Source organism: Mustelus asterias, chromosome 6 (genome assembly GCF_964213995.1).
Source record: "Mustelus asterias chromosome 6, sMusAst1.hap1.1, whole genome shotgun sequence".
Classification (NCBI taxonomy): Eukaryota; Metazoa; Chordata; class Chondrichthyes; order Carcharhiniformes; family Triakidae; genus Mustelus; species Mustelus asterias.
The window spans coordinates 34,346,371-34,369,175 of NC_135806.1; the positions used below are offsets into that span (position 1 = coordinate 34,346,371).

At 42.5% G+C, this 22,805-nt stretch overlaps 1 protein-coding gene across 4 annotated transcripts in view; it reads left to right on the forward strand.

The window, feature by feature from the left end:
• The window catches only part of uba6 (ubiquitin like modifier activating enzyme 6), a 258,666-nt gene extending 242,621 nt beyond the window's left edge, over positions 1–16,045 (forward strand). For all 4 annotated transcript variants that reach the window (XM_078214148.1, XM_078214151.1, XM_078214150.1 and 1 more), the window contains 6 exons: positions 446–569; positions 1,331–1,524; positions 3,019–3,146; positions 8,887–8,974; positions 14,465–14,559; positions 15,730–16,045. In XM_078214148.1, the coding sequence (XP_078070274.1) occupies positions 446–569; positions 1,331–1,524; positions 3,019–3,146; positions 8,887–8,974; positions 14,465–14,559; positions 15,730–15,865 (765 nt within the window). In that variant the 3' untranslated portion in view covers positions 15,866–16,045. The remainder of the gene's footprint in view (positions 1–445; positions 570–1,330; positions 1,525–3,018; positions 3,147–8,886; positions 8,975–14,464; positions 14,560–15,729) is intronic.
• Positions 16,046–22,805: the final 6,760 nt, after the last annotated feature.

Below are 22,805 nucleotides of genomic sequence, written 5' to 3' on the forward strand. Positions count from 1 at the left end.
TACTATTTTCGCATGTTGTATTTAATGGTACTTTATAACTAGGTGCAAGGGATGAAGTAGGCATACAAACTGTGTTGTGAAGATGTGTTGGAGATTAAGACATGCCCATTCCAGATGTTGATGACATTTCAAAATGGCAACTGTCCACACTCATACCAGCAGTTCACTTTTATTTTGGCGTAAAAATTGACCCCTGTTTTTGGAGGGGTCAATTTATCTTGTTTTGGTGATTGCTGATTTTAGAGTTAAAAACACAAGTCTGTAGAGGACATGAAAACAATTATGATTATTTCAAAGCATTTTCCAATAAATAAAAAATCTGGTCTCAGTGAGAGGAAAAGAACTTAGTCCAAACTTTTTAAATAGAGTTGCATTTGTTTACACTGCTGTTTGATTTGTAGCATGAGAGCACAATACATGAAAACTCTGCCTGCCTTTTCTATAGCAAATAGAAACCGATGAAAATGTAAAGAAATCTGACCAGGCAAAACTCGCAGTAAGCAGTGAAGAGGAACGAGTGGCCATTGACCTGTTGAACAAAGCCACAAGAACTGGAACGGCAACAGAAAGTGAGTACCGCATTATGTAGATGTGTTCCTGGTTGCTGCTTTGAGAGTGATATGAAGTGACTCCACAGGCTGAATGACAAATGCACATAGGCAGAATATAACCACTTCATTATCTTGGTCTCAGTCATGCCCCCTTGAAGTCTACACTTTTCCAAAATTAAAAGTCCCATTTGAGTGGCCCTGCTCTGATACTTTCTAGAGACTCAATATCCCCAACAGATGGTGAGATGATCAAATTTGAACAGAGAGTCTGGATAGCAGTGATATTGATTTTTAATTACGTTGCATAATTATTTTGAAGCTAAACTCTGGCTTCCCCTCCTCGCAACTCCACCACAAATGTTGATGGGTCTCTGAAGTCTACAGAGAAATGATAAACCAATCAAGGTAAACCTCATTGGTTTTGCTTTGAAGCTGAGAGAGAGAGCAGGGTCAATACAATGCCATTTGTGTTGTGCAGGAGTCACACGAGGACAAGTCAAGGACAGGTGCAGCCTTGACTGTGGTGATATCCCATCCCTCACCCACCATTCTAAGTAGTCATCTAGTAGTCTAGGTTTACGTAACACAGAATAGCCATCTGGATGACGTACCGGAGAGCTCCTGCCCAAACCCCAGAACAAGTAATCCCCTTTAGTAGGAGACAAATTTCATTGGGAGAGAGGAGTAAGAAAACTGAGGAAAGCGCTCAATGCAATATGCAGATCTTACAAATGCAAAATGGAACTGAATAACAATATGTTTTGGCCATTGCACGGTAGATCGCCTTCACATGATGCCAGTCTCCTTTGAAAAAGACAATGACCGCAATGGGCACATTGACTTCATAACAGCTGCTTCCAACATACGAGCAAAGATGTACAGCATCAATACGGCAGACAGGTTAAAGACTAAGAGGATCGCTGGACGGATCATTCCTGCCATAGCAACTGCGACTGCAGCAGTATCAGGGCTGGTAAGAATGTCCTTAATAGACATTAAGGTTTGTGTTAAGATTTGGATTCTAATCAATTGGTGTGGCAGAAGTGAAATAATAGTGCGAGATCAGCTGCCCAGATGTCAAGAACTCAAATCTTAATAAAATTGAATTCAATAAATTATAAAAGGCGTGAGATAGAAGTAGAAAATGGCTTTAGTAGGCTAATGTGAAAAAAAACACATTAATTGATCTCCAGATAAGGTTGCTACAGTCCCTACCCAGAATGGCCTTTCAGCCCTTCATTAAATATTTGGTTCTTTGTGTCCTTAGGCAAACCAAGAGTAAGCAGTAAATACTGCCTTGCCACCATCACTAACACCCTAAGAGCAAAAAGAAAGTACTCTTGTTTGATACAAATTCTAAGTTGATGTGGTGTTTGACCATGTAATGGAAAGAAAGCTTGAATTGTGAAGTAGAACTATCATCGCTGCACATTGATACAAACTGTTTAATTCTCTACATATTAATTCCAACTAAACAGTAAGTGCAGTGAATGAGACACTGCTTGGGGGTCTAATATCCATCTCTATCTGTGTTTGCCAGCTGCCACTGAGATTTCTGGCCACAAATCTTCATTCTGGTTTCCTAGTCACCTAGTCATCTTCCAGTTATCCATGTAGGTCTGGTGTCCACACATCAACTGGCAATGCGCAACCTTCAAACCACATCTTCCAGTTGCTGTTTTCCTCAGCCTGTGTTAACGCCAGATTAATTATTAGCTCAATCAAATTTAATTTTCCAAAGAGGTGGTGTCTTTTGGTCGATTACAGTGAGATAGAAATAGAGTGGGTCGATTATATGTGGAAATTTCCTCTTCACACTGATGTATCACTGCTTCTTACTCGAAGCATGACACAAGCAGTGGTATTGTAGCAGCATAGCCAGTAGATTGAATATTAATTCCCCTTTGTGATATCCCAACAAAAAAGAGCTTGCACCCAATTTCAAAGCATTCCTCTCCAAGTAAGGATGCCAGTTTCTTTGTTCAGACCTATAACAGATGATATAGCTCAAACTATATCAAGCTCAAGGGCGGCACAGTGGTTAGCACTGCTGCCTCACAGCGCCAGGGACCTGCGATCGATTCCCAGCTTGGGTCACTGTGTGGAGTTTGCACATTCTCCCTGTGTCTGTGTGGGTTTCCTCCCACAGTCCAAAGATGTATGGGTTAGGTGGATTGACCATGCTAAATTGCCCCTTAGTGTCAGGGTAAATGCATGGGGTTATGGGGATAGGGCCTGGGTGGGATTGTGGTCGGTGCAGACTCAATGGGCCGAATGGCCTCCTTCTCCTCCTCCTTCCACTGTAATATTCTATGATTCTAAGCTGATTTAGCTTGGATCCCTCAAAGCCTTTGGGAGCAAGAGTCTTTCATCAATCTATTTCTCAAAATGAAAGTGATGTTGTTACTCTATCCCAGTATGCTCAAAGCATGTTCCCATTTAAAGTCAGTATTTGTCTTCTCTCTAGGTTGCTGTAGAGTTAATTAAGATCGTTGAAGGCCATTCCTTCGAAGCATACAGAAATTGTTTCTTTAACCTGGCTATTCCTGTTATTGTATTTACTGAACCAGCGCCAGTTAAGAAAACACAAATAAGGTAAAGGAAACTGATGTTTGATGTAAACAGAATTATTATGTTGAGAATTTATCTTTTAAATACAGTAAGTCCCAGTTTATCATTTACTCACCAAATGTTGTTTCACATTAATGTCATTAATAAAGTGGTATCAATATATAAAAGAACAGTACAGCACAGGAACAGGCCCTTCAGCCCTCCAAGCCTGCGCCGACCATGATGCTGCCTAAACTAAAACCGTATGCGCTTAAGTCCATATCCTTCCATTCCCATCCTATTCATGTATTCATCTAAATGCCGCTATCGTACCTGCTCCAATCACCTCCCCGGGCAGCGCATTCCAGACACCATCTACTGTGTAAAAAAAACTTGCCTCACACATCTCTTTTAAACTTTTCCCTATTTATATCATTAATATTATTAAATATCCATTTAATATTGTCAGTTTCTCTTTAATGTTGTTTGCTATAGACTTCCTCATCTGTGGCCTGTTTGTTCACATAACGTTTCATGCAGTACTAACACACTCATGCCCTCAGTCCCTTTTCTCCTTGTTCCCAGTCTTGCCTCCCAACATTGCTTCCCTCCAGCTTTGCCTTGTCCACTCCCACCTCCTATTCTTACCTTAGTCCCCAGGATTTGTTTCCATAGTCCTTGTTTGGCTCCTGGCTGCTGGTTCCCGCTCTGAAATTGCACTAAAGAGATCCATCTAATGGCAGAAGTCAGTCAGTGCAGACAGTTCTGGGACTTCAGTTACATTTGACCCAACTTCTGCCACGAGATGGAGCCTGGCCAGTCTAAAAGTAATTTTACAAAGTATATTTATTTTCTATTTCGTGATGTATTTTAGTTTGCAAGTTATTTCAGCTAGAAATGCTATAATATATAATATATACAGTACAGTATTTCAGCTTATACATCGTTTTTTCCAGATGAAAAATGTCTGAAGGAATTTAACATTGATTTTTATGAAAACCTATGAGTTGCGATTTTCAGGAAAGCAACCACAAATACAGGGCTCTCTGTATGTCATACAAAATGTCAAAACATCAAACTTTTTACTGTATTCAAAAACAAATGTTTGTGTTTTAATATTCATAGGCAGAGGAAAAGGTAGTGAAGAAAGCATATGGCATGCTTGCCTTCATAGAACATAGAACATAGAACATTACAGCGCAGAACAGGCCCTTCGGCCCACGATGTTGCACCGACCAGTTAAAAAAAAAACTGTGACCCTCCAACCTAAACCAATTTCTTTTCGTCCATGAACCTATCTACGGATCTCTTAAACGCCCCCAAACTAGGCGCATTTACTACTGATGCTGGCAGGGCATTCCAATCCCTCACCACCCTCTGGGTAAAGAACCTACCCCTGACATCGGTTCTATAACTACCCCCCCTCAATTTAAAGCCATGCCCCCTCGTGCTGGATTTCTCCATCAGAGGAAAAAGGCTATCACTATCCACCCTATCTAAACCTCTAATCATCTTATATGTTTCAATAAGATCCCCTCTTAGCCGCCGCCTTTCCAGCGAAAACAATCCCAAATCCCTCAGCCTCTCCTCATAGGATCTCCCCTCCATACCAGGCAACATCCTGGTAAACCTCCTCTGCACCCTCTCCAAAGCCTCCACATCCTTCCTGTAATGTGGGGACCAGAACTGCACACAGTACTCCAAGTGCGGCCGCACCAGAGTTGTGTACAGTTGCAACATAACGCTACGACTCCTAAATTCAATCCCCCTACCAATAAACGCCAAGACACCATATGCCTTCTTAACAACCTTATCTACTTGATTCCCAACTTTCAGGGATCTATGCACACATATACCTAGATCCCTCTGCTCCTCCACACTATTCAAAGTCCTCCCGCTAGCCCTATACTCAACACATCTGTTATTCCTACCAAAGTGAATTACCTCACACTTCTCCGCATTAAACTCCATCCGCCACCTCTCGGCCCAACTTTGCAACCTGTCTAAGTCTTCCTGCAAACTACGACACCCTTCCTCACTGTCTACCACACCACCGACTTTGGTGTCATCAGCAAATTTGCTAATCCACCCAACTATACCCTCATCCAGATCATTAATAAATATTACAAACAGCAGTGGCCCCAAAACAGATCCCTGAGGTACACCACTTGTAACCGCACTCCATGATGAATATTTACTATCAACCACCACCCTCTGTTTCCTATCCGCTAGCCAATTCCTGATCCAATTTCCTAGATCACCCCCAATCCCATACATCTGCATTTTCTGCAGAAGCCTACCATGGTGAACCTTATCAAACGCCTTACTAAAATCCATATATACCACGTCCACTGCCCTGCCCCCATCCACCTCCTTGGTCACTTTCTCAAAAAACTCAATAAGGTTAGTAAGGCACGACCTACCTGCCACAAAACCATGCTGACTATCACCTATCAATTCATTACTCTCCAAATAACTGTAAATCCTATCCCTTATAATTTTTTCCAACATCTTGCCGACAACAGAAGTGAGACTCACCGGTCTATAATTCCCGGGGAAGTCTCTGTTCCCCTTCTTAAACAATGGGACAACATTCGCTAACCTCCAATCTTCTGGTACTATACCAGAGGCCAACGACGACCTGAAGATCAGAGCCAGAGGCTCTGCAATCACTTCTCTTGCCTCCCAGAGAATCCTTGGATAAATCCCATCCGGACCAGGGGATTTATCTATTTTCAGACCCTCCAGAATATCCTGCACATCCTCCTTATCAACTGTAATACTGTCTATTCTACTCCCTTGCAACCCAGTGTCCTCCTCAGCTATATTCATGTCCCCTTGCGTGAACACCGAAGAGAAATATTGGTTCAATGCTTCACCAATCTCCTCCGGTTCCACACATAACTTCCCTCTGCCATCTATAACTGGCCCTAAACTTGCCCTAACCAACCTTCTGTTCTTGACATACCTATAGAACGCCTTAGGATTCTCTTTAACCCTATCCGCCAAAGTCTTCTCATGTCCCCTTTTAGCCCTTCTAAGCTCGCTCTTCAACTCCCTCTTAGCCAATCTAAAGCTTTCTAGTGCACTACCCGAGTGCTCACGTCTCATCCGAACATAAGCCTCCTTTTTCTTTTTAACCAACAAAGAAACTTTTTTGGTGCACCACGGTTCCCTAGCCCTACCATCGGCTGGGGCATCGAGTATAAAAGTTGGCAAATTATGTTACAGTTGTATAATACATTGGTTAGGCCACATTTGGAATACTGTGTCCAATTCTGTTCACCACACTACCAGAAGGACATGGAGGCTTTGGAGAGAGTGCAGAAAAGGTTTACCAGGATGCTGCCTGGTATGGAGGGTATTAACTATGAGGAGAGATTGAATAAACTGGGATTGTTCTCTCTGGAAAGACGGAGGCTGAGGGGCAACCTGATAGAAGTTTATAAAATTATGAGAGGTATAGATAGGGTGAACAATTGGAAGCTTTTTCCCAGGGCAGCAATGATAAGGGGGCACAAGTTCAAGATAAGGGGGGAAAGGTTCAGTGGAAATGTGCAGGGGAATTTTTTTTACATAGAGGGTGGTGGGGGCCTGGAATGTGCTGCCAAGTGAGGTGGTTGAGGCAGTTACGTTAGCCACATTTAAGACTTATCTTGACAGGCATATGAACAAACGGGAAATAGAGGGATATAAGTGGTTGGTTAGATAAGTAAACGTGATCGGCACAGGCTTGGAGAGCCAAAGGGCCTGTTCCTGTGCTGTACTGTTCTTTATTCTTCACTCCATCTGTTGAATGATTGAAGGATTAAAAGTTAATCTTTAAGAAAAATTTATATTTTGTTTGGTGATTTGTACAATATAGACCAAAGGTGTGTTAGTGTGAGTTCAGTGAAACATCTTAGTCTTCTTTATGGCTGATTAATTCCAGCTAGACATTGAGAATGTACTCTAGTAACTTGCTGCTTTGAACCAAGCTCAGAGCTCTAGGCCACAGTTAGTAACCATTAAGAAAAAATGCCTTTAACATATTAAAAACATCCAAAGGGGCAAAAGGTTGGTATGATAGTGAAGTACAGGATTCTGTATGCAATGTTTAACTACATCTGGTCAGCTGCATCAAATCTATGCTTATGAGCTGGAGCAAAAATGCTTCCAAAATAACGCTGCATCCTGCTAAGTTAGTTAAATGAAAGATAGGGATAGATTGGGGTGGTGTCTGGTGTGCAGTTTCTCTTAGCTGCTTTGATTTGTTTGCTGGGTGCAATATCAATCTCCAAATTATTTTTGAGTTACTAACATGTCTGTATTTTATATCATGGCGCACCTATGGACAGTTAAGATTGCCAAGTCGGAGGTTAAAATTGAACTTCAAGGCATAAATTGCATGGTTAGTGAATTGACCCCCCCAACCACCATTTTACACCCTGCCTAATTTTGCTTTCTATTGACTTTGTCCTGTCTGCTATACCATAATGCAACTGAAATAGTCTGATAATGACCACACCATGGTCGCAAACATGGAGAATTATTTTCTACATTTAGGAGAATTATCTTTATATTAGAAGAACATGTTGATACTGAAATTAAGATCCTGGCAGTGTTCTATATAGTTTATTTTAAATATTTCAAATATTGTGTTTTCCTTATCCAATATACTTTATTTTAATTTTTAAAAAATATTGAAAGAAGGGTAGCTATTTTGGCCCAGGGTTACTCAATTTACGTTGCCCAGACATTAAAATATTATAGACAAATTACCGTTTCTAAGATGCAATTGGTCAAGCTGGTACATCCTCTTCATGTTTTCCACTTTTAAGAGTAGTTAAGGTAAGAACCACAGTAACTTGCGTTTCTGTAACATTTGTCATACAAGGAAAATACTTTTCAGCCCTTTACAGGGTAGAGGGGTAAAATTGCTCTTGGCTTATAAGCAGTGAGGGAGAAATTTGAAAGGAGATGAGCATGGTTAAAAGATTTTGAGATGTTTGACAGTGGAAAGGAAGTTAAGGAAGAAGTGGCACAGCGGTTAGCACTTCTGCCTCACAGCACCAAGGACCCGGATTCGATTCCAGCCTCAGGTGACTGTGTGGAGTTTGCACATTCTTCTATGAAAGATGATGGGAGAAAGGGCAGAATGTAGTAGTGATTGAATTCAATAAATTATATTGGAAAAGGATAACACAATTTCTTAAATATTTAGAAGAAACTATATGGAAACTACCAATATCTAAATTTCAGTATCTACATATTCTTCTAGTACAGTTAGCAGCAAGGGTGTCTAGGATGCAGCCTTACTCCTTTGGAATCATTTTTGCTCCAGCAGAAAGAGGAGGTTATAAGCATTTTTTCTTAATGGTTACTAACTGTGGCCTAAATCTCTGAGCTTGGTTCAAAGCAGCAAGTTACTAGAGTACATTCTCAATGTCTAACTGGAATTAATTAGCCATAAAGATGTTTTACTGAACCCACACTAACACACCTTTGGTCTTTATTGTACAAATCACCAAACAAAATATAAATCTTTTTTAAAGATTAACTTTTAATCCTTCAATCATTCAGCATTAACGGGATTAAAAGCATAAGATAAACTCAGCTAGATCAAGATGCCAGTAGAGGAAGCTGTATCTTCTTTCAGAGGGTGTGCAATTCACGGACTTCTAATATATCACTAAACCAAACTGATCGGTATGCTTTCTCCATCTCAGCACACCAACATTGCTGTAAGCAATGGACAACTAGTTTAATAATATTGTTCTAAAACCTAACTTTTTTTTTGGAATAGGAATGAAATATCATTTACAATCTGGGATAGATGGACCATTTTTGGAAGAGAGGATTTCACGCTGTTAAATTTCATAAATGCCGTACGAGTAAGAAACCAACTTTATCCAATTGCTTATAATTTTACATTTGATGCTGGCACGGCATGATGGGCCAAATGGCCTCCTTTGTTATCCATTCTATTCTTCCAAGTGAATACTTTGTAAACTATTTAGTAGTAATGTGCATAACTGCAGAGAACATTGCACAGCAATACTGTACTTGGCAACTGCCATGGTATCAAGTCCAAGTGGGCTGGAGCGGATTTTCCAAAAGAGCCTCGTGCAGGTGCACACTGAAGGTAGATTAGATACAGCCTGTGGAGAAACACTGTGGCTTTAGTATTTCTCTTAAGTTAAAAAAGTAATTGTGTAAATGTGCCTTTGAATTCTCCTTGAAACCTGATCATTTGGAATTTCACTGCCATCGAAACAGCTAACCAATTAGCCCCATTTGACGGCTCCTCTCCCATAACCCAATTTGTATTTCCTTTTCAAGTATATATGCATTCCCTTTTAAAGGTAGTATTAAATCTGTTTCCATCATTCTTCCAGGCAGTGCAATCAAGATCATCATAACTCATAGATCCATAGAATCCTTACAGTGCAAAAGAGGCCATTTGGCTCATTGAGTATGCACTGACACTCCAAAAGAGCATCCCACCCAGGCCCTCCCTTCCGTGTTAACCCTGCACATTTACCATTGCTAATCCACCTACTCTACAAATGTTTGGACACTAAGGGGCAACTTAGCATGGTCAATCCACCTAACCTGCACATCTTTGGAATATGGGAGGAAACTGGTGCACCCGGAGGAAACTCATGCAGAAATCATAGAAACCCTACAGTGCAGAAGGAGGCCATTCGGCCCATCGAGTCTGCACCGACCACAATCCCACCCAGGCCCTACCCCCACATATTTTACCCACTAATCCCTCTAACCTACGCATCCCAGGACTCTAAGGGGCAATTTTTTTTTTTAACCTGGCCAATCAACCTAACCCGCACATCTTTGGACTGTGGGAGGAAACCGGAGCACCCGGAGGAAACCCACGCAGACACGAGGAGAATGTGCAAACTCCACAGAGACAGTGACCCGAGCCGGGAATCGAACCCAGGACCCTGGAGCTGTGAAGCAGCAGTGCTAACCACTGTGCTACCGTGCCGCCCTATGGAGAGAACGTGCAAATTCCGCATAGACAGTGACCCGCGGCCTGAATTGAACCCAAGTCCTTTGTGCTGTGAGGCAGCAGTGCTAACCACTGTGCCACCATGCTGCCCACTGTACATAAAAATAAATTCTCCTCCATGCCTCTGGTTCTTCTATATCTTAAATCAGTGTTCTTTGTTTCACACGTTCCTGCCATTGGAAACCATTTCTCTTTGTTTACTATATCAAAACAGCTCATAAAATTGGAACATTTTTATCCATCCTAAGGAGAAATTCTCTAGTTTCACCACATAACTGAAGTCTCTCATTGCTGATATTCTAGTAATTCTCCTCTGCATCTACTCCAAGGCCTTCATATGCCTCCAAAGGTGTGGTGCCCAGAATTGAACACAGCACTCCAGCTGAAGCCTAACCAGTGATCAAACGTCTTGTTGTGTTGAAAACATGAGGTAGCAAAGATCATTAAAACACTGTGGAAGACCTTGATTTGGATGAGTGTTGGTAACTGGAGAGGTAGACCAATCACTCAGGCCTGCAATTCTTTCCACTTGGCTCCCAAACATCCTGCAAGCTGGTTTTCCAGGATGTAGGATGATCCTAGCTAGTGAAGCAGCAGATGCTTACCAACGCATCTGACTAGTAAACTACTTGCCATTAGCTGGTTAAACTCCAGCAGTACGCTGTGTTCACTTGTGAAATTTTGAGTCTTGACTCTGCCAACCAGTGCCTAGATCTTTGGGATTTGTTTTTCTGTGGTGAGAATGTGCACGTCGTTTTGGACAAACAAAAGTCTTATAAATCAGAATGGATGTCTGTTGTAGTTTTGCTGGATTTGGAGAATCTCAAACATGGTATGATGGGTTTCCTCATTTCTCAGACACCACCAGTTCGACCAAAAATAAGTATTTTCATCATAGAATCCCTACAGTGTGGGAGGCAGCCATTCAGCCCATCGAGTTTGCATCGACCACAATCCCAGCAGGCCCTATTCCCGTAACACATTTATGCTGCTAATCCTGATACTAGGGTCAATTTAGCGTGGCCAATCAACCTAACTTGCACATCTTTGGACTGAGAGGGGAAACCGGAGCACCTGGAGGAAACCCACGGAGAAACAGGGAGAATGTGCAAACTCCACACTTTCAGTGACCCGAGGCGGGAATTGAACCCGGGTGCCTGGCGCTGTGAGGCAGCTAACCACTGTGCCACCATGCCGCCAATTGTTACCATTATGTTCTATTGTTTCAAAGTAATGGGGTATCGAAACCAAGCACAGTACTCCAGCTGTAGCCTAATAAACAGTTTGTGATTCATTGTCACCATTACATAGAACATAGAACAGTACAGCACAGAACAGGCCCTTCGGCCCACGATGTTGTGCCGAGCTTTATCTGAAACCAAGATCAAGCTATCCCACTCTATCATCCTGGTGTGCTCCATGTGCCTATCCAATAACCGCTTAAATGTTCCTAAAGTGTCTGACTCCACTTTCACTGCAGGCAGTCCATTCCACACCCCAACCACTCTCTGCGTAAAGAACCTACCTCTGATATCCTTCCTATATCTCCCACCATGAACCCTATAGTTATGCCCCCTTGTAATAGCTCCATCCATCCGAGGAAATAGTCTTTGAACGTTAACTCTATCTATCCCCTTCATCATTTTATAAACCTCTATTAAGTCTCCCCTCAGCCTCCTCCACTCCAGAGAGAACAGCCCTAGCTCCCTCAACCTTTCCTCATAAGACCTACCCTCCAAACCAGGCAGCATCCTGGTAAATCTCCTCTGCACTCTTTCCAGCGCTTCCACATCCTTCTTATAGTGAGGTGACCAGAACTGCACACAATATTCCAAATGTGGTCTCACCAATGTCCTGTACAGTTGCAGCATAACCCCACGGCTCTTAAACTCCAACCCCCTGTTAATAAAAGCTAACACACTATAGGCCTTCTTCACAGCTCTATCCACTTGAGTGGCAACCTTTAGAGATCTGTGGATATGGACCCCAAGATCTCTCTGTTCCTCCACAGTCTTCAGAACCCTACCTTTGACCCTGTAATCCACATTTAAATTAGTCCTACCAAAATGAATCACCTCTCATTTATCAGGGTTAAACTCCATTTGCCATTTTTCAGCCCAGCTTTGCATCCTATCTATGTCTCTTTGCAGCCTACAACAGCCCTCCACCTCATCCACTACTCCACCAATCTTGGTGTCATCAGCAAATTTACTGATCCACCCTTCAGCCCCCTCCTCTAAGTCATTAATAAAAATCACAAAGAGCAGAGGACCAAGCACTGATCCCTGCGGCACTTCGCTAGCAACCTGCCTCCAGTCTGAAAATTTTCCATCCACCACCACCCTCTGTCTTCGATCAGACAGCCAGTTACCTATCCAATCGGCCAACTTTCCCTCTATCCCACACCTCCTTACTTTCATCATAAGCCGACCGTGGGGGACCTTATCAAACGCCTTGCTAAAATCCATGACATCAACTGCCCTACCTTCATCAACACACTTAGTTACCTCCTCAAAAAATTCAATCAAATTTGTGAGGCACGACTTGCCCTTCACGAATCCGTGCTGCCTACCCCGGATTAATCCGCATCTTTCTAAATGGTCGTAAATCCCATCCCTAAGGACCTTTTCCATCAATTTACCAGCCACCGAAGTAAGACGAACCGGTCTATAATTACCAGGGTCATTTCTATTCCCTTTCTTAAACAGAGGAACAACATTCGCCACTCTCCAGTCCTCTAGCACCATCCCCGTGGACAGTGAGGACCCAAAGATCAAAGCCAAAGGCTCTGCAATCTCATCCTTTGCCTCCCAAAGAATCCTAGGATATATTTCATCAGGCCCAGGGGACTTATCGACCTTCAGTTTATTCAAAGCATCTATTTCCTCCAGCCTATTAGCCTGTAACACCTTCTCTTCCTCAAAAACATGGCCCCTCTCCTTGGTGAACACTGAAGAAAAGTATTCATTCATCACCTCGCCTATCTCTACTGACTCCATACACAAGTTCCCACTGCTGTCCTTGACCGGCCCTAACCTCACGCTGGTCATTCTTTTATTCCTCACATAAGGGCGGCACGGTAGCACAGTGGTTAGCACTGCTGCTTCACAGTTCCAGGGTCCCGGGTTCGATTCCCGGCTTGGGTCACTGTCTGTGTGGAGTTTGCACATTCTCCTCGTGTCTGCGTGGGTTTCCTCCGGGTGCTCCGGTTTCCTCCCACAGTCCAAAGATGTGCGGGTTAGGTTGATTGGCCAGGTTAAAAATTGCCCCTTAGAGTCCTGGGATGTGTAGGTTAGAGGGATTAGCGGGTAAATATGTGGGGGTCGGGCCTGGGTGGGATTGTGGTCGGTGCAGACTCCATGGGCCGAATGGCCTCCTTCTGCACTGTAGGGTTTCTATGATTTCTATGATTTCTAAGAGTAAAAAGCCTTGGGGTTTTCCTTGATCCGACCCGCCAAGGACTTCTCATGTCCCCTCCTAGCTCTCCTAAGCCCCTTTTTCAGCTCATTCCTTGCTAACTTGTAACCCTCAATCGAGCCATCTGAACCTTGTTTCCTCATCCCTACATAAGCTTCCCTCTTCCTTTTCACAAGACATTCCACCTCTTTCATGAACCATGGTTCCCTCACTCGGCCATTTCCTCCCTGCCTGACAGGGACATACCTATCAAGGACACCCATCAAGTTCATCAAGAACTTCATCATTAAAATTAATACTTCAATTCTCCTTTCCACAGACTCTCTTTTTTTTTGTCACAACTTTCCATTTTTCTGTCAGAATTTTGGGGTTCTGACCGATTAACCTTTTCACTGTTAATTCCAAATGATCCAACTTGAGCCTTATTTTAGTAGGCCTTGAGAATTTCTAACGTTTTTCAGTGAAGTTCAGAGACCTGAAAAGTTAACTGTTTCTCTCTCTGATATGCTGATTATTTCCAACATTTTTTGTTTTATTTCCAGCAGCTCGAGTATTTTATCTTTGAATAAAGGAAATCATCTGTTTTAGGTTTGGTTGAGGGGTAAATATTGACCAAAGCACTAGGGAGGACTACCCTGTTCCTCTTTGAAGATTGCTTTGGGAAGTTATTGCCATTTTAAAGTGAGGCCACATTTGCTCGCATTAAACATCTCTCGCTCAGTAATGCACTGAAATGTCAGTCTAAATTATGCCTTCAAGTCTTTGAAGTTGGACTTGTGTCTACATACTTCTGACTCAAAGGCAAGAGTGCTGTCACTGAACTACAGCTAACACCAAATCAGATTAAATTTGGGTGAAATGCTGGGAGCAAAGGTTTAATTACTGATTTCAGACTTGCTTATAATGTAATGGAGATTACTTCCCTTCATTACAGGAAAGATACAGTATTGAGCCCACTATGGTGGTTCATGGAGTAAAGATGTTGTATGTACCAGTCATGCCAGGACACGTGAAGCGACTAAAACTAACGTAAGTAAATTGCAAATAGCAAGGTGGAATTGACTAGTAAAATAATTAAGAGTAGTTGTTGAATATGTACCACAATATATTAGTCACTGGGCTGCTGCAGGCTGAAGGCAGCTACCACATCCATGTCCTGGTTTGTAAACCAGAGAGAGTGATGGGGTGAAATTTCCCCACAGTTTTTGCTCTTGTAGGTGTAGGATGAAACTATCTAGGATAGTTTGCACACAACACAAATCAGCATCATTGAACAATCTCATTTAGAAATGGTGCAGAATGACCAGTGAAATAGAAATGACCGTCGCAGCTGGGTTGCTATTCTGATATTGGAGTTAAGGCACAATGTTTGGCTGTATTAGGGGGGAATTTACCCAATCTGATTATCTGTGACCTGGGGAGTACATGTTCAAAAAGAGTCAGCTTTATCTGATTCAAATGGACTAAATTCATGACATGTATAGCTGTAAACATTTGGGAAATCACCTTTTCCCGATATCTAGCTTTCTTCTCAAAACTGTTGAGAGTAAAATAAAGAGTTTGATTTTTGTGCAAAAATGGATTTGATTGTGCCATCATTGGCTCTGAGAGATGAATGGAAAGTGAAAGTTCAGTACAAGTTAGTTACTTAGAGGTCTAATGGAAATTTAGTTTTATCTCCATTTAGACACTCCACATCAGTCCTGTCATGGAGGAGAGTTGATGTTTTTTGAGAACTTCCACTGGAACCGGACGTCCCAGGGTTTCCACTTCTGCACTTGGCAATCTATGATTTTCTGCCCGTTCATTTTAATTACGGGTTGACAAGCACAAAAGTGGAAAATGTCAGCCAACTTTAAGTTCTGCACTCCACTGCACTCCACTTCTGCACAAATCTGAAAGAGTTTTACAAAGTTGACGATGCCATTTTCTAGATGAGTTTAGCCAAAGCCCCATCTGACCCCTTAGGTGGGCATGAGAAATCTCACGGTACAATTCAGAGAATGCTCGAGGTGTTTTCCCAGCATCCTGTCCAATTTTTATCACTGTCATTCCCAATCTACAGGATGCACTTGTAGAACACTTGTGATCCATTGTATCTTTTGGCTGAGCGAGGGAAGGGATGGATGGTATCCAAATCTTTGATTAAACTTCAACTATTTAAAATTTTACATTAATGTATTTGCTTTTCCACTGCAGAATGCAGAAGTTAGTGAAACCAGCATCCGAGAGGAAGTATGTTGATTTGACGGTGTCATTTGCACCTGAATCCGATGGTGACGAAGACCTGCCAGGTCCTCCTGTGAGATACTATTTCAGACCTGAAGAGAACTGAGCCCATGCTTGCTGAGGATGCTTCAGCCCTTGAACCAACTTCCACAGAACTGGAGAAGCACTCACCTAAATTGTTAAATTGTTCTGCTTTATTGTGATGTAAATGTCTCTGTAATCTCCTGCACGTCACCCAATGCAGACTGCCTTAATATTGGCAATAAAATCAGTGTTTTCAAATGATTGTCGGCATACTGTGTTATGATACAGTTAAGATGGTCCAGTCCTTGAGCATGATGCATATCATCTTTTTGTATAAGTTCTTCTTTCACTGCAGTCATTTAGCTTTGTTAGCTGCCATTTAAAATTGAACAAGTTTCCATGTTGTCCTGCACCAAAGATACCTAGCAAGTGTAAGAAAGAGGGGTTCAGCATATTTACCATGGACTGCTTTGGTAAGAGACTGGCTCCATGGCTGAATTACTCCATCTTGATCGAGCATTCCCCTGAAATAAATCCCGATCTTGTAATCTTGGACCTTTAGTATAACAATATAAAACATTTTAAAAAGACAATGATTTCAACCCTACTTTTGTAAAATCTCAAGTCTTGGATTTTGCAGATTTTTAAAAGGTAATGGGTGCACAGAAATTTTGTGTTCAAAATTTTTTTGTCCATTTTTTGACCAAGCTAATAATCTGCCTTTTTCAACTACTGCCTTTTTCAACTACTGCTTAAAGTGAAACTAAATTAATTGCTCTTGTAATTTCTGCAATTTCATTCCGATCACAGACCATTTGGGGTTATTTAAAAATCTGCAAAATGATTGTGTACAGTATGTTTTGGTAGGCCAGTTTATTTGTAATTTAGCATGTCGATTGTTAAAATCTTATTTTTTTATTTACAAACCACACTGAGTTTATGTTGGTCAGTAATTTTTCGCATTGAGGAGATCAGCATTATTTGTACATCTTGATACCTGCAGGATTTTTTTAGTTATTTGTAAATACCACGGCAATCTAAATTGCAGGTTTTAGCATCACTTTTTTTGTTTAAAATATCATATTGTGATCAGCATGTTTCGGATAGGAGCACTGAGTTGGAGAGTTACTGTATGAGCCTGCCCCAAGTGCATAAAATTCCCTCCTTTGGTTATGAAGGGCTCTGGGACCCTGAGGTTTAGAAAGGTACGATATAAATGCAGATCTTTATTTCTTTGACGTGTCGCCTGTAGTTCAATTGGCCTCTGACCAAAAGTTGTGGGTTGAAGATCTACTTCATGGACCTGAGTGCAAAATCTAGGCTGATACTGTAGTGCAGTACTGAGGAGGTGCTGCACCGTCTTTTGGATGAGACGTTAAACTGAGGTCCTCATTTGCCCTCTTGAGTCGATGTAAAAAAAACCCATGACACTTCAGGGAAGTTCTGTTTGGTGTCCTGGCCAATATTTATCCCTCAACCAACCACCACTTTTAAATAGATTATCTGGTCATTATATTATTCCTGGTTTGTGGGAGCTTGTGCATAAATTGGCTTCTGTATTTCCTACATTACAACAGTGAGTACACCTCAAAAGTACTACATTAGCTGTAAAGTGCTTTGGGGCCACCTGAACTCATGTTAGGCACTATACAGTGCAAGTTCTTTTCTCATCTATTTTGTCTAGTTGTCCATCCTTGGATTCAAAAAGTATTTGGGTATATTTTCAAATTTGCCCAACCATGCGAAAAATTGGCATTGTAGATTGGCTGTTAAACAACCTAAGTTTCACTTCTAATGAAAGCAAACCCATGAAAGTGCAAATTTAGTGGTAACAGTAATAAGTCAGCTAATCCACATTGGCAGTCTTTTCCTATGATAGTAAGTTAAAATTGTGTCCCCAAGTTACATAATCCAAGTGTCCCTGCTGAGGCCCCTACATTTTAAACATGATTACATTTTTTTTCTCTGGTACAAAACATATAGGATTTTGAATTCCTTTCACTTCACATATCGTCAGGTTGCTTAAGGAGCATTCTACTGAGATTTTCACTTTGGTGAAACCAAAACACTGTGAACAGAAAACTTATCTGAGGAAATAAAAAACTTTTAACCAGTGACTCTTGTAAAATTTTATTGATTTTAGTTTTGGAGTAACATGCCAGCATGTCATTGTGGCACCAAATATGTACCTTTATTGATGCAAAAAAAACATGCAGTGATGACTTTCCCCAAAATGAAGTCTCCCCACCTACCAGACCTACCACCACTTGTCCCAACCAAACTACCATAGCAACAGTGGCCCTTATCGTAAAATCACACCATGGACTGTCTGATAATTTCTCCTCCATTTGAGTATCTTCATCTTGCCTCTCATTTAAAATCTTTATTCTCTACCGCTCATCTGAGTATGACACACATTTCTTTCCTCCCTCAGTGTCTGCACTGAGCAACCTATCTTTGCTGAATTAATTCTACAGCTTCCATCTTCCATGCTCTCTCCCATCTGAGTTAACTGCCGCCTTATCCTCCCTTAATATCTCCCTCCATCTCTCCCTGCTTGAAAACTCATCACAGCCAGCCTACTTGACCTTATTCACATGGTTTTGCTCCTCTCAGTATGTCAATTCTAGATAAGACCATCTCTGAACTCTTGTTTCGCTCTCCATCTATAACCCCTTTCCTTGCCCACCCTGGGAAAAATTCACTTACAATTGCACTTTCAAAATCACAGTCTAGCCTTGCATCCTCCATTTCTGCAGCTACCACATAACTATATTTCATCTTTGATATTTTAATCTTCATTCAAGCCATAATTCCTCTGACTTTGACCAATCTCCCAATATGGTCCTCACCTCCACTGCGTCCAAGAGACACAGACTTGAATAGATATGGTATTCAATTGGATTAGTATGTATTAGCATATCTGGCTGGACCACATAACATACTATTGATCCTGTTCTCATTTGCTAAAACTACACACTGGAATACAAAGATAGCCTCAGGCAGCTTTGCTCTGCAAACCAACAATTGCAGGAAGCTCATTGACATTTTTGTCGTTGGATGAGATAATCAGATTAGCTGCTTCTTCCCTCTCTTCAACTAGCCCCCCTGGGTAAAACTTCTTTGGTGGTTTCCTCCGACCTTAGCTCTGAAATAACATCTTCATCTAGTTTCTCTCCTGCCTCACCCCAAGTACCTCCACCTCTTTTAACCCCTCTGTTATCTCCAGTTTCTGCCACAAACACAATTCCCCAACCACTGACCCCATCCGTCTCCCTGCCAGCTGACCCAGACTGTTCCCAACCTTGGTGTCATATTTGATCCCAAGATCAGTTTCTAACCACAAATCCGTGCCATCACTAAGATGGTCTATTTCACCTTATGTAACATTGTCCAAGTCCTTCACATTTCTGCTCAGTTGCAGTTGAAACTTAATTATTGCATCTAGGCATAACTTCCATTACTTTCCAAGCTGACCATCTAATTTGAGATCATCCAAAACACTGCTGCCTGTGCCTTAACTCACACCAAGTCATATTCACCTATCAGCCCTACGCGCATTGACCTACAAAGGTTTCCTCGTAGTTAACACCTAATTTTTAAAATTCTCATTTTCAAATCCCTACATGACCTCGCCCCTTTCTCTGCAATTACCTCCAACCCTCTCTGATAGTTTTCCAATTACAACCTCCAGTGACACGCCTGTTGATGGAGCCTTCACCTGCCTGGCTAAGCACTGGTCCCTAAACAATTCCATTTCTATCTCTTTCTGTGTTCAGTTCTGGTCACCTATTATAGAAAGGATATTATTAAATTAAAAAGAATGCAGGAAAGATTTACTAGGATGCTACCAGGATTTGATGGTTTGAGTTATAAGGAGAGGCTGGATAGACTGGGATCTTTTCCCTGGAGCATAGGAGACTTGGGGATGATCTTATAGAGGTTTATAAAATAATGAGGGACATAGATCAGTTAGATAGTCAACATCTTTTCCCAAAGATAGAGGAGTCTAAAATTAGAGGGCATAGCTTTAAGGTGAGAGGGGAGAGATACAAAAGGGTCCAGCGGGGCAATTCTTTCACACACAGGGTGGTGTCTGGAACAAGCTGCCAGAAGTCGTAGTAGAGGCGGATACAATTTTGGCTTTTCAAAAGCATTTAGACAGTCACATGGGTAGAATGGGTATAGAGGGATGTGGGCAATTGGGACTAACTTGGTGGTTTAAAAAAAGGGCGGCATAGGCAAGTTGGGTCGAAAGGCCTGTTTCCATGCTGTAAACCTCTATGACTGACTCCTTAATTAAGCCATTCATTAAAATCTATCTGATTGAGCAAACTTTGGTCATCATATCTCTATGTAGCAGTGTCCAATTTTTTTAACACCCCTTTTTAGTGCCTTGGACATTTTACTGTTATAGTCATTATATAAGGGCAAGTGTAGCTATTTTTCTTCCAGTCCACAAATGTGACAGAAGGAGGACAAGTAATACCAGGGATGAGGAGCACCTGGCTGGTCATGTACTGAAAGGGGAATCCTACTCCAATTACCAGCCCAAAACCTCCACTCGCAGCAGTCTTGTACAGTCATTTTCCATTATCCCCATCTGCTGTCTGAGAATTCACTTTTTGTTTCCACAAATGCATAATAGCCTCTGGCATTCATAGAACATAGAAAAGCTACAGCACAAACAGGCCCTTCGGCCCACAAGTTGCGCCGGCCATGTCCCTACCTACCTAGGCCTACATATAGACTTACCTATAACCCTGAATCCTATTAAGTCCCATGTATTTATCCAGAAGTCTCTTAAAAGACCCTAACGAGCTTGCCTCCACCACCATTGACGGCAGCCGATTCCACTCACCCACCACCCTCTGAGTGAAAAACTTACCCCTGACATCTCCTCTGTACCTACTCCCCAGCACCTTAAACCTGTGTCCTCTCGTAGCAGCCATTTCAGCCCTGGGAAAAAGCCTCTGAGAATCCACCCGATCTATACCTCTCAACATCTTGTACACCTCTATCAGGTCACCTCTCATCCTTTGTCTCTCCAAGGAGAAAAGACCGAGCTCCCTCAACCTATCCTCATAAGGCATGCCACCCAATCCAGGCAACATCCTTGTAAATCTTCTCTGCACCCTTTCAATCATTTCTACATCCTTCCTGTAATGAGGCGACCAGAACTGAGCACAGTACTCTAAGTGGGGTCTGACGAGGGTCTTATAAAGCTGCATCATTATCTCCCGACTCCTAAACTCAATCCCTCGATTGATGAAGGCCAGCACACCATACACCTTCTTAATCACCTCCTCTACCTGCAAGGCCGATTTAAGAGTCCTATGGACCCGGACCCCAAGGTCTTTCTGATCCTCTACACTGCTAAGAGTCTTATCCTTGATATACTCCTTCATCCCACTTGACCTGCCAAAATGTACCACTACACATTTATCCGGGTTGAAGTCCATCTGTCACTTCTCCGCCCACTCTGGCATCCTATCTATGTCACGCTGCTGCTTCTGACATCCCTCCAAACTATCCACCACACCACCAACCTTCGTGTCGTCGGCAAACTTACCAACCCATCCCTCTACTTCCTCATCCAGGTCATTTATGAAAATGACAAACATCAAGGGTCCCAGAACAGATCCCTGGGGCACTCCACTGGTGACCGACCTCCATTCAGAAAAAGACCCACCTACAACCACTCTCTGCCTTCTGCAGGTTGGAGAACAGATATCCACTCCATCTGACGAAGGAGCTGTGCTCCGAAAGCTTATGGTATTTGCTACCAAATAAACCTGTTGGACTTTAACCTGGTGTTGTGAGACTTCTTACTGTGCTTACCCCAGTCCAACGCCGGCATCTCCACATTCTGCAGGCAAGCCAGTTCTGGATCCACAAGGCAACAGCCCCTTGGATCCCATGCCCTCTCACTTTCTCGAGAAGTCTTGCATGGGGGACCTTATCGAACGCCTTGCTGAAGTCCATGTAAACCACATCTACCGCTTTTCCTTCGTCAACGTGTTTAGTCACATTTTCAAAGAACTCCACCAGGCTCGTAAGGCATGGTTTGCCTTTGACAAAGCCGTGCTGACTACGTTTGAGCGTACTAAACTTCTCTAAATGTTCATAAATCCTGTTCCTCAGGATCTTCTCCATCATAAGAACATAAGAACATAAGAAATAGGAGCAGGAGTAGGCCATCTAGCCCCTCGAGCCTGCCCCGCCATTCAATAAGATCATGGCTGATCTGACGTGGATCAGTACCACTTACCCGCCTGATCCCCATAACCCTTAATTCCCTTACCGATCAGGAATCCATCCATCCGCGCTTTAAACATATTCAGCGAGGTAGCCTCCACCACCTCAGTGGGCAGAGAATTCCAGAGATTCACCACCCTCTGGGAGAAGAAGTTCCTCCTCAACTCTGTCTTAAACCGACCCCCCTTTATTTTGAGGCTGTGCCCTCTAGTTTTAACTTCCTTACTAAGTGGAAAGAATCTCTCCGCCTCCACCCTATCCAGCCCCCGCATTATCTTATAAGTCTCCATAAGATCCCCCCTCATCCTTCTAAACTCCAACGAGTACAAACCCAATCTCCTCAGCCTCTCCACATAATCCAAACCCCTCATCTCTGGTATCAACCTGGTGAACCTTCTCTGCACTCCCTCCAATGCCAACATATCCTTCCTCATATAAGGGGACCAATACTGCACACAGTATTCCAGCTGCGGCCTCACCAATGCCCTGTACAGGTGCATCAAGACATCCCTGCTTTTATATTCTATCCCCCTCGCGATATAGGCCAACATCCCATTTGCCTTCTTGAGCACCTGTTGTACCTGCAGTCTGCAGGTACAACAGGGCTTTTGCGTCTCATGCACAAGGACCCCCAGGTCCCTTTGCACGGTAGCATGTTTTAATTTGTTTCCATTGAGATAGTAATCCCATTTGTTATTATTTCCTCCAAAGTGTATAACCTCGCATTTATCAACGTTATACTCCATTTGCCATATCCTCGCCCA